Genomic DNA, 14,957 nt, shown 5'->3' with positions numbered 1-14,957 from the left:
ACCTTCTCCATCGGAAGCCTTGTACTCAAGCGAGTGTTTCAAAACACCAATGTATAAGACGTCGGCGTCCTTGACCCAAATTGGGAATGGCCCTACAGAATCCGCCAAGTCATACATGACGAGACCTATGACATCGAGTACATGAACAGGACCCTGATCCATCACCCATAGAATGTGGAACACTTGAGGCGGTACTACCAATAGTGGATGAGATACTAAATATGCTCGATGTTCGATCTTTCTCTTCCATAGATTAGTCCAGATTGCTATAAGGATTAGCAGCGAGCAGGGAGAGCTTACGTGGATTAGGTTATACGTGAAGTTAAGAAAAACCCTTTTTCTGGAAGAGAAGATTTTAGGATTCGAATAAATCATATCCGGGTAAGTGGATTTTAGGCACCTATAATATCAAGAAATATTATATATATATATATATATATTATATATATACATATATTGTACGTGCATCTTTATGTGCTTTCTAGTAAGCAAGAGTAGGATAAGCCAAAAGATAAGTCACTATCAAGAATAAGGGCTTTAAGTCACTGACGAATTGGAAAACGATATTAGTCCGACTAACAAAATTGGCTAGAGGTACTAGGAACTCAAGCCTTTGTTACGTGTTTAATTAGCCTCCCCCAAGAGATCCAGTCCTAGTGAACTAGGTTATGAGAGACTGTGGTTAAGACTCGTATTCAAAAGCGATGATATTTATGTTAGGATCTCTGGGAGTCACATCCTAAGATCTGATAAGTCACGAGTTAATAAGAGAAAAGAATATATGCTAAGGTCGGGATCGAACCCGAACAAAGCAGTCTCTCATGCTAAGCTAATTAAAGAGAAGACATGGAATGGTACCATCTCCGACATATACCCCATGTTAGCAGGTACCTGTTATCCTTCGTAGTGGTACCACATGGGGATTAGGCAGGATATTGTGACCCTCCTGTCCGGCGCCAATAAGACATGTGTCGTGCGGATATCATTAAGGGATCCCGAGCAGGACATGTATTGTATGATGGGAATTGTCGAGACCTAAGCAGGCAAATTCTCAAGTAAGTAAGAGTTACAAGGACCTAAGCAGGTAATTCCATAGATTATGATAAAAGTAAGTATGTTATGATGTGAATCACCGGGAACTAAGCATGTGGATTCTTATAAGATGAATCTATCGGGACCTAAACCGATTGATTCTTAAGAAAGGTGGATTTATCAGGACCTACGCCGATACTTCTGCAAGTTATGTTAAGATATGAACTCTATGTTATGTATTGCTTATGTGTTATGTGCACGGTGCATTAGTTACATAGATATCCACTTACTGAGTCTTTCGACTCACGGTTATTATCTTGATATTATGGATAAAGGCAAGACTAAGGAGGACTAAGCAGAGCTTCAGCAGAACTCGGTAAGTAAGTAGGCGTGTGCATGTACGGTTGCCGACATGTGGATAAGTCAAGGGCGAATTGGTTGCTTTGTGTTTGAAAGTCGAGTCTTTTTGTTTGTAAAAGTTTTAAAAATTGTAGGAAAAACGAAAAATTCGCTCGTATTTTTGAGACGTTTATGTAAATATTTTAAAAGTTTTCTATAAAATATTTTCCGGAAGCGCTTCCACCATGGTTTTCATGTATTTTATTTAATGATAAGCAAGATACGAAGATCTCTGCCGCGGGTCATGACAGAGTCGCTTCGCTTTGCACGTTTCTTGAGATTACTTGATACGTCCTGGAGTACGTTGAAAAATTAGAATTTGTAGTTGAGATTCCGTAAGTTACTCGATTCGGGAATGTGGAAGAGTTTCAGGTTCATTATCGGAATTTTTCGCAAGTCCGTTTAAGGTTTGAGAATTTAATTTATTAATTCCCGGTCTTTCGAAAATTAATCCTCACTTAAGATCCGTAAGCATCCCTACCGAAAACACTAAACTTAAATGTCGTTGAGACAATAATAACTCCAGCTTCCTACAATTGGTTCACTCTAAGAACTAGCGACTATTAAAGCCCTCTCTCATTTTAACCACATCCATCCCATGACTTGAGCGCTGTGAATGAAATTTTATTAGTTTATTTTTCATGAGTCTTAAATAAAAAATCAGGAACCTCACAACCCAAGATTTCCAGATTATTAAGTGAAATTAAATTCCTGAACGTTTATGAAAATAAACCACAGTTAAGTTAATAGAAAATATGACTTCTAGATCTACGACTTAACTTTAGAGTACTAAATGCTACTAAGGGAATGACGATACTCACAAGTTAGATCGTAGTTTACTCTTCTGTATCTCCGCCCTCGACAATTTCGATCACGTCGGCTTTTGCAAGTCTAGACTCGATTTGCAAAAACGATGCAAGTTTCAAACATGGACGAAAATCATACTCGAGTTCAAGAACAAATAAGGACCACTCAATACTCGACGGTACTCGAGAAATCTTGCGATTTAAGCGAACTTGCCACTCAAGGCCGGAACGATTGCTAAACCGAGGAACCAAAACCAAAACAACACAACACAATTACGTATTCTCATATTTAGCCAATTCAATCAATTCAGTGACTCAACTAACAACACAAGATTCAACCATAATCTTATATTCAAGCTGCTCAAACAATATGATTTCAAAAGCAAATCCAAAGTTACAAATTCAATCAGCAAGCCAAACAATTCCAGATTCAAGACATAAATTAAATCGGCACATAGCCTTAATGCTCACGAGAATCGTCACTGAACTTAAACTACGTCCATACCAATTTTGAATCAAAACTTCGAATTTAATTCCAGATAACCCAAAATCAGAAATAATCACCCAATACACATAACAAAATGAAAAAGTAGTCGAACTAAGCCACCTGAAACGTTGAAATTGTAATCTAGCCAACGTTTCGTCCAAATTTTCACTCTAGCAAAATATGATAACGTGTCTTAATTATGTAAGATGTTAATTACTATAATATCCTCTATTAGAATTTGCTTACAAAACTTGTAGTCCACGTTTGATCAACCAAAATTTTCGAAGTTAATACACGTGTATATATATAGAATCTAAAAAAAAATCCTATATTTGGCAAAGTTTGTTATTGAGCGTTTTCTTATTTTTTTCTAATTTTTTGTTAATCTCCGCTGCTTTTTTAATTTCTGTTAATTATCGTAAATTTACATATGTGCAGGTAGAGGTCGATGGTGTTATCAATTGATATTTCTTTCCTTTCCTTTAATACGCATTTAATACTGTGTTATTCACAAACCGATCAAATTTTCAATACGAATTTTCGAAGTTAATACACGTGTATATATTTAGAATTTATAAAAAAATTCTATGTTTGGAAAACTTGGTTATTGAGCATTTATTTCTTTCTAATTTTTTGTTAATCTCCGATGCTTTGTTAATTTCAATTAATTTTCGTTTATTTTACGCACGATAAACTTCAGCTGGCTGAAACGTTGACTAGTATTTGGTTTCTATGATTTATGTTACATAATGGTATTTTCAATATTTTCTAACCGTTTATTTCTGTAAATGGCTAGATTACAAAATTTACCAAACGTTGGCTACATCCTTAAAACCATGTTTGAAAATGGCTACGTTGCTAGATTACCCTAACAAAATTTTGGTTCTCATATTCACATCACAACGGTAACCACGGCACAAGACAAAAATTCACGCTCGTCCAAGACAAAAACACGAGAGGAAATCTCGGAAAAATTACAAATCATCATCGAATCGACATAGAATCCAAAATTAATGAAATTAACTAGAAAATAGCTTTCAATTTCAAAACCAAGACCAAAGAAATCTGAAACCCTAGCTTTAAATTCATATTTTCGAACTCAAATCAAGATAAATTTGAAATTAATCCCATAACATAAATCCAACCAGATTCAACTACAATTTTAGACCAAAACAAGTCCAATAACGCTTCAATTGCACGAATCAAGTCCATAAATTAAAAAGCCCCTAATCTAAAAAATGAACCCTAATCTCGGATTCAAAATTGAGAAAAATTCAATTCCTCACCTGATTCCGCAAGATAGAATTTATGGGTGGAGATTCTCTTCTTCTTTTCCGTCCAAACGTACGCCGGATATCCTAGAGCACACGACCGAGAAGAGAAGGAGAATAAGGGCTCAAACCCTAGAACTCTCTTGAAGATTTTCGGAGAGAAAAATGAGAAACTGAACCCAATCCTTACCTCCAATGGCTTCCCCGATGTTCTCTCTCTCTTTTCCGGTGGTTTTCCTCGGTCCGACGTCTCTGGCTTACTCGCGGTTGTTTTTCTCCTCGGTCGGAGCGCGGGCATGGTCTTGTGCTTGAGGTTGCGCGAGAAGATGGGGTTTGTGGCTGAGTTGGTCGTGCAAAGGAGGTGGTTTGGTGGCTGGGTTGGTGGTTGTTCGCGAGCTTTGATTCTGTGGCGTGAGAGTTCGCTTGTTTTTATTTCTTCGATTTACTTTCCCTATTATTTCTCTCGTACTTTGACATCTCTTTCTCTATTTCTTAATCGCAAAATTGCTTTATTTCATTCCACCGACGGTCTTATTCTTACTTCATTTCACCAACAGTCATTCTCTCATCGTCGCCACTGCCAGCCTTAAATGGCTCCTCCTTCGTATTTGTCTCCTCCATATTCCATTTTTTCTCTTCAACCTAATCAAATTCTAGGCATGTCTGTTGCCGGTATATTGTAGCCGTCACTTTTGTCTGAGTGTGGAAAACAAAAAGAGAGAAAAGTCGATATATATATATATATATATATATATATATATATATATATATATATATATATAGAGAGGGAGAGAGAGAGAGAGAGAGAGAGAGAGAGAGAGAGAGAGAAAGAAAACGATTGTAAATGTCATCCTATATTGATTTATAGAAATATTTGCAGCTACAAAGTGGACATAGATCTCATCAAGGTTTGAAATGCCGTTTTCGACACCGTTTCGAGCCTCCTGATTTATGGAAAATTGACATGCCGATGAAAAACCGAACGGAAAAAATGTGAAAAAGGGTAATTGATATGCCGTTTTCAAATGCCTTTTTCCATGAAAAAAGACATGCCGATGGAAAACCGAACGGAAATAATGATGCCCATATAATAAAATATATAAATGCATACATATATACATCTTTTAATTTTTTTTTAACTTTGTAATTTACATAATATTTAAATTTGAAGCTATAATAATATCTATAGATCTAATATATAGACTTATACATAATGGTATTTATGTTTCTTTTTCTAGTGTATATTTACACTTTCATATTGAAATTTCCATTTCAATTATTTTTATATAATATTGTATTGATGTATATGTGTATTTATATAATCTTCTATTGATACGAGTCATAGATTAACCTTTAACTTAAAAATTATGGAGCCAATTAATTGTGGTTGAACAAAATAAATAAAGTCAATTAATGAAATTAAACGAAATAACCGATATGACATAATAGCCTTTTCTCAGAATAAGACTTAATTGTATTTTTTTTTAATTATCGAGCCGAAAAAGACTTAATTTTATTAATTTTAATTATCGAAGTTTAGAAAGGAATGTCCACTTAAATGTGCTATAGTAATTTGCAGTTTTGTTACAGCGATCATTTACATTTATTTTTTATCAAAACTTTATATTGAATGCATATATAAATGCATGCTTTTTTATTGGTTTTCTTTAAATAAAATAAAGAATAGTTGTTATTTTTTATCCGAGAAGTGTGCATTGATTAGTATTGTAGGTTTGAATTCATTGATTACGAAAGTCATTAATAGCATAATCAGTATTTACAAAAAACCAAGACTACAATTCTCTCTCTCTCTCTCTCTCTCTCTCTCTCTCTCTCTCTCTCTCTCTTCTTCTTCTTCTTCTTCTTCCACCACCATTTTTTTCCAAACAACTAAGCTTTAAAGTCTTCAAACTGGAAAAGAGAAAAAATAAAATAAAAAACATTTAGAAACGAAAAAAAAACGTCTTCGTCGGAGCGAAACGGCACATCGTTTCGACGAATACCGAACGACATTCAACGAAGAAACGAAAAATAACGTTTTCGTCGGCCCTTCACGTCCCGACAGCGGCGCTGTCGCCGAATTTCGTCGACATTTAGAACACTGGATCTCATTTTCAAATAAAACCACTATAAATCTTGTTATGAATTTTGCTATTTGTTTTATTACATTTTTTTATTTGAGCGGATTTCGGTAGTGAAATACCTATAGTCCCAAGTCCATGTAATAGTGTCATCCTAAGTCAAACGACACGGCCATCCCATGTCAAGTGGCAGGGCCGTCCCAAATGAAACAAGGATCATCGATGTTAATCCATCAAGTATTAAAAATAAAAATATAATATAATATAAATAAAATAATATAAAATAAAAAGAAACGCAGACAGATTGATCCGTCTTGAGGAAACCATCGAATTCACTATTTATTCTATAAACAAAATATGTTAGTATTTTGATTGTTTATTTGTGATTCAGTAACTAAAATGTTAAAAATCTTTTAAAATATTCACATAGCAATCTACAATGATAGATTTTCATAACCAAACGACATATTATCAACCCTACAATGATAAATTTTCAAAACTAGACGACATATGATCCACAAAGAAGTTGTTTTTGTTGTTGTTTCTAAAGAAAGAAATCTATAGACATTTCACAGTTTCTGCTTTTTGCTTTTAGGGGTAATTTCAACACTGCCATCGGAACCCCAACTCTTGCTGCCATCGCTGCCCCCACTCTTGCTGCTGGGCCGAGAAACACTGTCTTCGGAACTATCACTATTGCTGTAAATAAAAAAGAAACACAATGCAAACAGAGTAACCAATCAAATAGCATATAGAAGAACCTGCAATATTATTATCACGAGATTGATAGATTATTTTTTCCCTTCTGCTTTGCAAAGCAATATAAAGTACAGTTTGCTAGACAACAAAAGGCTATCGAAGCTAGAACAAACAGATGTTAATCGTTTATATAAGCTCTTCCCTTTATTCACATACCAAGACTATGTGACATCAACATGTTAACGTACATATTTATCTTTCATCAACTCGAACAACAATTCAACTTGACCATCGCCAAAAAAAAAAAAGGAACCCTTGCCTTGAGAGTTTAGGTATCAATCAGACACACATGAATCAAGGAGATAAAAACACATGGAGAATGAAATACCTTGGATAGTGCTTTGCAAGCCTGAATATGTACAATTCCCATGGGTTCGAAAAACGTCTATAGACCTTGGCTTCGTAAAAACATCCATCGGTGCACTGCAATGTCATGTACGCGAGTGTACCGACCATCAGCTTTGAGGTCGCCCTTACAAGTCTGTGAAACCTCAAATTAGTACCCTGCAATGCAAATGTGAAATCAGAATTATAAAAAATCCACATACGTGTGTTTGTTTGGGGAATATTCAACCATATTGTCTACACAAACAATTATCCTTACATTATTACTATTTGAACTTCAATAAGTAGTATTTATTGTCTTGATCGATTAAATTCTAAATATACTAATCATAGATTATTCAAATTCTTTCTTATGATACGAACTCATATTGGTTTCACTTTTCATCAGTCAGAATATACAATGAGACAAATTATTCGGTCAATTTTGACAATATGTCTACGTTGAGAAATTATCAAAAACAAAATACTCCAAATTAACCAGAGATATATTTAGAAACACACCTTGAGTCTATTGAATTCTTCAACAGCAAATGTGGCTTGACAAACATAGCGTTCACTAGATAAGGTCTTGTCGGTGCAGCGTTGAAGACACCCAAACCAGTCCTCATCGGGTTCGTCACAATCAAAACCCTAGAATCAATTCATGAATAACGATTATCGGCAATAAACTTACAAATTATCAAAATAATTAAACGAGGGGAATCAAATAAGTAACCTCGGAAGCCTGGACACTTTTCAAGTATTTGTAATGTTTGGGGTCACAAACGTAACGCTCCGGGTCTTCCAGATCCGAGTCCTCATCGAGATCAATGTATTCAATTTCCTGAGTTTCCATGTCTCGATGTAATTTGTGTTCCTAAAATAAAACAGAATCAGAGTTGAAACAGGCTCAGAGAGAGAATGGATACAAGTTAAACTACATACCCGAAATCGGATTTCTCGCGGCGATTGAGGAATGGCTGAAACTCATTGTGTAAGGATCAACTTGAAGCCCTTTACTATATATAAGGCGGAAACTAAACTATTAACTCAGACCAGCCCAGATGACACTTGTATCGGTTGGATTCCGGGAATGGGTGAGAAAGTATGATTTTATCCTTTTTTATGACCCTTATTTTTTGAGAAAATTAACTTAATGCATTTATAAAGAGAAATTTCATTTTCTAAACCTAAAAGTTATGGAAATATCTTAATTAAACCCGTTAATTAAAAAATATCCAAAATTGGACTTTTGTACCAATTTTGGACAAAAATGCCCTCAATTCAAAATAAACTTCATCTCACCTTCATTCTCACTTTCTCTCACACAAAGCGAGAACATGAAGACGTTCAGGAAGAAATGGTCGACGGACCTATTTTACCAATTAGAAGAGCGATGATATTTATTAAATATTAGGATATCTCTAGTTTTATTTCATTAAATATTTTGGATATTTCTAGTTTGATGTCATTAAATATATTGGATATCTTTTGTTGTCGCTCGTTTTCGGACAGAGCCCGGGCGAGCAGAGGTTGAGCTCGGGAGGCCGAGTGGAGGCCGAGCCCGGGCGGCCGAGTGGAGGTCGAGCTCGGGCGACCGAGTGGAGGTCGTGCCCGGGCGGCCGTGTGGAGGTCGAGCTCGGGACGTGTGGAGGTCGAGCTCAGGCGTGTGGAGGTCGAGCTCAGGCGTGTGGAGGTCGAGCTCGGCCGTGTGGAGGTCGAGCTCGGCCGTGTGGAGGTCGAGCTCGGACGGCCGAGTGGAGGTCGAGCTCGGGCGGCCGAGTGAAGGTCGAGCTCGGCCGTGTGGAGGTCGAGCTCGAGCGTGTGGAGGTCGAGCTCGGGCGGCCGATTGGAGGTCGAGCTCGGCCGTGTGGAGGTCATGTCATTAAATTCATATTTAATTATTTTAAAGTAATAAATAAAAATATAAACATAAACATAACCACAAACATGTTCAACTCAAACTTAAACGTAAATTGTTCAACAAAATAAGTTTTAAAAAATAAACATAACGATCAACTTAATAAAAATAAACAAGTTTTCACTCTCTCCATGTGCATGTCTTCCTGTTATGTCCCATACCACCACATTTACCACATTTTCGATGAATAACAACTTTTTCTCCTTGAGATGGGTATCGATTGACTCTTCGCCTTCCTTGTTTACTTTTCTTCGGCCGACCGGCTTGTTTCTTTTCAACTGGTGCCAACACCTTCATGTTTTTTATGTCATCCGGAACGTTCCACTGTTTTTCATTCCCAACAGGATATATAGACTCCTTGTACATCTCAATCCATATCTCTTTCGAATAGAAAGGACTGCATAACGAATAAATGTCCACACTCCTGTGTTGTGCGGATGCGATGGCATGCTCTCACGGGATTCCAAGTAGTTGTGGTAGTCCACAAGTGCATGTGTTATTCATCAAATTCACATCAAAGTCACCTCTCTCGTCTCTAACATTACATTCAAACATCCCGAGTCCGTAGGTATTCACGTATTGTGCTTTGCCGTTCAGATGTTCGAGATTATCTTGAAACTTCGGGGACAGTCTTGTATCACATTTTCTAGCAATTTCTTCTCGATTAAAAAACCATGTTTGAAGTGTGAATCTAATGAACTCAAGCAAAGTGGTGATGGGAAACGTTCTAGCATTCCTCGTCTTATTGTTGAAGCTTTCTGCATTATTGTTTGTCATTATATCATACCTATAGAAACAGTTACATATTAGCGACGTTCTGGTTAAAACACTTGTAATGACAAAGGGAAAAGTTTTAGTCTTACCGTTTTCCAGGAAAAAATGCTCTTGCCCACCGATCAAAACCGACTTCCTCGAGATACTTAGTCATCTCGACATCTTTTCTCCTCAATTGTTGAAAATGAGCTTCGAAAGCCCGCTTATTGAAGGCATAAGCGGCATCATACAGTTCAATTCCACAATGATCAGTCTTGAATTTGTGCTAGACATTTAGTTTGAGATGATGGAAGCATGCTCCATGAGGGATACCGGGAAACACCACTTTGACGCCATGTATGATGCTAACATGTCGATCGGATATGAACACCAATTCTTCAACGTCTTCACCGATAGCTTCTCTCAACTTTCTCAAAAACCAAATCCACGAAGCATGACACTCGCTATCTACTACCCCGAATGCAAGTAGATACAACTGAGAATTAGCATCCATCGCAATTGCGCATAGCAACTGTCCACCGTATTTTGTCTTCAAAAATGCACCGTCTAATGATATGACGGGTCGACAAGACTTGAACCCTCTACGACACGCCCCAATGGAAAAGAACGCGTATTTGAATCTATCGCCATCTTTCACAAACGCCGTAAGAGTCCCTGGATTCTTCTGCTCCAACATGTATAACCAAGATGGTAACTTCTGATAAGATTCTTCTGGCGTACCCCTTACGTAAAAAATTGCTTTCTCCCTTGTTCTCCAAGCTTTCAAGTACGATATGCCAACACCCCATCTTGTCTTGACTTCCTCTCTTACGTTATGCGCTGAATATTCAGCCATAGAGCTAATGTTGTACTTATATTTGAAGACGTGCCCAATAACCCAAGGTGCAACTCCTCTATGACCTTTTGTTCGAACCACACGCGCGCAAGAATGTCTACTCTCATACGACGCTATCTGCCACATGTCAGACCACTGCACAACACCCTCAGCTTCCAAGTGCACATCTCATTTTTGCATATGACATACCATCTCTTTTTCGAAGACGATTTCACTCTAAACTCATAATTATTTTTTAGAGCAAAAACATGAATCTGTTGCTTCATCTGTTTCTTTGACTCAAACTCTTTCCCAAGGTATATATCTTCTGTGCTACCTATTGCATGTAATCAATGGTTATAAAATATATAACATAACATTTTCCATATTATAAGTAGATCTCATTATTTTTATTACCTGTGGACGAATGTGACAACAGAGTTGGACCTTCATTACGTTCTTCTTTGATAACATCATCCGCTGTGAAGTCAGGGGCTTCCCATGAATAACGCACGAAATCCGTTTGTGAAACATCTTTACGAGGGTCACGTGACGGTTCACCTTGTTTTGATGGTTCACCGTGTCCTGATGGTACTGCAAAATGTTTAACAAAATCTTTATATTCTTCATGATTCGCAAACTCTTCGAATTATGTTTCTTTGTCACTGTTCTGTCCATCTTCTCCCTTGTCACTTTTATCTTCGTCAACTTTATTATTTTGTTCTTCATCATCTTCTTCCTCGTTGTTGTGATAATTATCTTTGTCATGCACGTATACTTCATCAAAATTCTTTCGTCTCTTGTTGAGTTCAACACGAGGCAACTCTTCATTGATAACATTTTTTTCTTTATCTACTTTGTTTGCACTGAACGCTGTGATTTCTTTCGATATCAAAGTTACACAAAGTGCATATTTTCTACGACTTTTGCACTTCGTATAATACTTAACATCAATATCGTCCTTCAACAAAGCAGGCTCAATCGGCATATTACCCGCTTCATATGGAACTTCTAACTTTAAGTCATACTTTGATCTGTCTATATCGACTCTATTGTACACCTTGTCGACCTTGTCGACTAACCCCGTGTACGTCGTCTCTTTCGAAACTTCAAGCGGAAATGTTCTTGCATTTTTGAACACGTATAAGTGTCCATTTCTCTCCCATGTGACGTTAACCATCAACAAAACTGCAAAAAATATCACATAAAAATAGATTAAATAAAAAAAACAAGATTTTTTTAATTTTCTTGGTACACTGTCGGATCCGGCATGATCCGGTCGGATCCTGCCGGATCCGGTCGGATTCTGGCAGTTTGTCGGATCCGATCGGATCCGGTCGGATCCTGCCAGATCCGGTCGGATCCTGCCAGATCCGGTCGGATTCTGACCTTGCCAGATCTGGTCGGATCCTGCCAGATCCGGTCGGATCCTGTCCGAATTTTAGCTTAAATTTCATCGAAAATAGTACTTAAATTTCATCCTAAATTATCGGATTTCATCGGAAATAACGTTTAATTCCGGGTTATTTGACCTAAATCTACCAACTTTTTTTTTCTACACAAACTATATCAACATAACTATAAAAGATGAGTGAATGAGCATACTAACCCATTTCGACGAGATTGAACGAAGTGGATACTCGAAAATGATGAAACGAGAGAAAATGAGAGAGAATGAGAGATGAAAAGAAGTAGGGAATGAAGTGAAGATGGTTATATTACCTTGAAAGGGTATTTTTGTCCGAAATTGGTACAAAAGTCTCATTTTAGATATTTATGAACTAGTGAGTCTAATTGAGATATTTTCATAACTTTTAGGTCTAGAAAATGAAATTTCTCTTTATAAAAAGTTGGTTTTAATTCTATACCCTCATCTCATTTTTATTTTATTTTCTATTTATTTTTTCAGTCCAAAACATCAAAATTACTTATATGCCCAATTTTTTTTTATTAAAAATAAAATAGAAAACTTGAAAATTCCAACTCTCCTCCCGCTCAGACATGTGACCCTAGCGAACTTGAGAAGGGTTCTCACTTGAGAAAGAGGAGAAACCACAGAGAGAACCCGACCACAGGAAAAAAAAAATCCGGCCAAGTTAGAGAGAGAGAGGCATGGGGTGAGTGAGCGGAGGGAGAGAGGACGTTGAGAAGATTTAAAGGGGGACGAGAGACACCGGCGGCGCTCGGAGGACGAGGTGAGACACCGGCGCGCGCGGAGGACGAGGTGAGACACCGGCGCGCGCGGAGGATGAGGTGAGACACCGGCGCGCGCGGAGGACGAAGGCTGCGTGGGAGGACGAAGGCGGCGCGCGGAGGACGAGGTGAGACACTGGCGGTGCGCGGAGGACGAGGGCGGCGCGCGGAGGACGAGGTAAACTTATCTTGAACGAAAATTGTTTCTGCTCTGTCTGGACGAAAATTGTTCATTATTTCATCGTACACAGAATATTTCAATGTGGATACGGACATCGTCTTGAACAAATTGCTTGGTTCGCTATATCCCATTAGTGGAGACTTTTTCAGCAAGATCGATGCTAACCCTGACTTTTGATTTCAGTTGTTAACATTTATCTGAATAAAATAGTGGTATAGACATTCTGTGGCAAGATTGTACTTAAAGATTGGGGGCCTCTTTTATTTCCTACCCTTAATATCTAGGAAAGCATAAAGTGTTACAGATAATGCATTGAGAGAAGGAGAAATAGAGCGCGCTAATGATTAAGCTTTAGAAACTAAAGTTAAAGAATGCATGATTTTTTTTCCTTCTTCTCATGTGCGATCGTCAAAGTGATTTGAGTGGTTGGTTGGTTTTGGAATATGATGGATTTGTTACCAATAAGCGTTTTAACTTTTTTAGATAATCTACTAGTCGGTAGATCAATTAATCGTGGCCAGTAGAGCCACATTGAATTGATCTACTTACCAGTAGATCAGCTCTAATGGCCACAATTAATTGTTCTACTGACCATTAGAGCTGATCTACTGGTCAGTAGATCAACTAATTGTGGCTCTACTGACTATTAGAGCTGATCTACTGGTCAGTAGAGTAATATGAATTATTTTGAATGTTGTATTAAAATACACTTTTTTTTGTAGATATGGATATATGAGATGGTACCTGCAATGACGGACAAAGCTCAAGATGTGAATTACAAATGTGATGAAGGTTTGCAATCTTATTGGGTAACGACTCTCGGAAACGGATATCTCGGCTCTCGCATCGATGAAGAACGTAGCAAAATGCGATACGTTGTGTGAATTGCAGGATCCCGTGAACCATCGAGTTTTTGAACGCAAGTTGCGCCCGAAACACATGAAAGCGGTATACATTATTCATCTTGTAAATGGTAATCATTGGGTGGGGGTTAAAGTAGATTTACAAATGTGTGAGATATTTGTTTTTTTATTGCAACATGAAATTGTGTGATGAATTTAATGTTGGAGCTTTCATGGAACCGCTTTGCACAATGATGCCAATCATGCTTAAGCAAAGCGGTATGTTTGATGAGCTTGGTGAAAAATTAAGAAGTCCATGGCCGTGTAAGCGGGTGAAAAATTTGCCACAAAATAAGAAGTAAGTGTGTAGATGCTATTTACAATGTCTATTTGTTAGGTAATCAACTTTGTGTTATTTTTTAACTTTTGTTTTTTTTTTTTTTTTTGTAAACAGGGGAACGGATTGTGGAATATATGCAATCAAATATATCGAGTTTGATTCCGCCGGAGTAGGCTTTGAAGATATAAACGATGCTAACGTTCCACTCTTTAAGAAGAAGATGGCCGTTGATATTTTTTACGGCAATTGGGAACCTTGACTTATATTCAATATATGTACTAGTTAAGTATATTATGTGCCTTGATACTTATTTTTTTTAGAAATTAATATGATGAACAAGTCCTTGAGAAGGTATTTTGAACGCATTAACGTTTTTATAGAAATGCAAGGTTCTATCGAGCGGTAGAGCTACTCTATTGATCAGTAGTTTTAGTGGTTCTACAGAACATTAGAGCTACTCTACTGGTCAGTAGATCAATATTACTAGTGGTTCTACTGAACATTAGAGCTACTCTACTGGTCAGTAGATCAATATTACTAGTGACTCTACCAAGCATTAGAGCTACTCTACTGGTCAGTAGATCAACTAATTAAAATTAGATTCATCTATAACATTAGTGACAAATTTATTAATATTAATTAGTTTCATGTATAATAACAAAGTTATATGAATAATTTAAAATTAATGAGCTTCATCTATAATATGTGTCCTATGATATATTTGATTAAAATT

General features: G+C 37.1%; 1 protein-coding gene, 1 long non-coding RNA gene and 1 other non-coding gene across 3 annotated transcripts; 2 read left to right on the top strand and 1 right to left on the bottom strand.

Moving 5' to 3' along the window:
• The first annotated feature begins 1,360 nt into the window (after window positions 1-1,360).
• LOC149397870 (uncharacterized) lies at window positions 1,361-3,368 on the top strand. Its single transcript, XR_016297293.1, has 2 exons — window positions 1,361-1,408; window positions 3,163-3,368. It is a non-coding gene; the product is annotated as an uncharacterized LOC149397870 (long non-coding RNA).
• Window positions 3,369-6,390: 3,022 nt separating this feature from the next.
• On the bottom strand, window positions 6,391-8,241 carry LOC149397869 (uncharacterized). The gene is made up of 5 exons (XM_089615444.1): window positions 8,105-8,241; window positions 7,896-8,036; window positions 7,682-7,810; window positions 7,164-7,339; window positions 6,391-6,775 (listed from the first exon to the last, which is right to left on the bottom strand). The coding sequence occupies exons 2-5, from the start codon at window positions 8,013-8,015 to the stop codon at window positions 6,646-6,648; spliced, it is 555 nt and encodes a 184-aa protein (XP_089471570.1). The 5' UTR covers window positions 8,016-8,036; window positions 8,105-8,241; the 3' UTR covers window positions 6,391-6,645.
• A 5,615-nt stretch (window positions 8,242-13,856) lies between these two features.
• Window positions 13,857-14,010, top strand: LOC149397868 (5.8S ribosomal RNA). The gene has a single exon (XR_016299339.1). It is a non-coding gene; the product is annotated as a 5.8S ribosomal RNA (ribosomal RNA).
• Window positions 14,011-14,957: the final 947 nt, after the last annotated feature.

The sequence above is a fragment of the Urtica dioica genome, chromosome 5, assembly GCF_054948205.1.
Source record: "Urtica dioica subsp. dioica isolate 48M chromosome 5, U.dioica_male_clone48M_v1_H2, whole genome shotgun sequence".
Classification (NCBI taxonomy): domain Eukaryota; kingdom Viridiplantae; phylum Streptophyta; class Magnoliopsida; order Rosales; family Urticaceae; genus Urtica; species Urtica dioica.
This window is presented reverse-complemented; position numbering and strand designations above follow the sequence as displayed.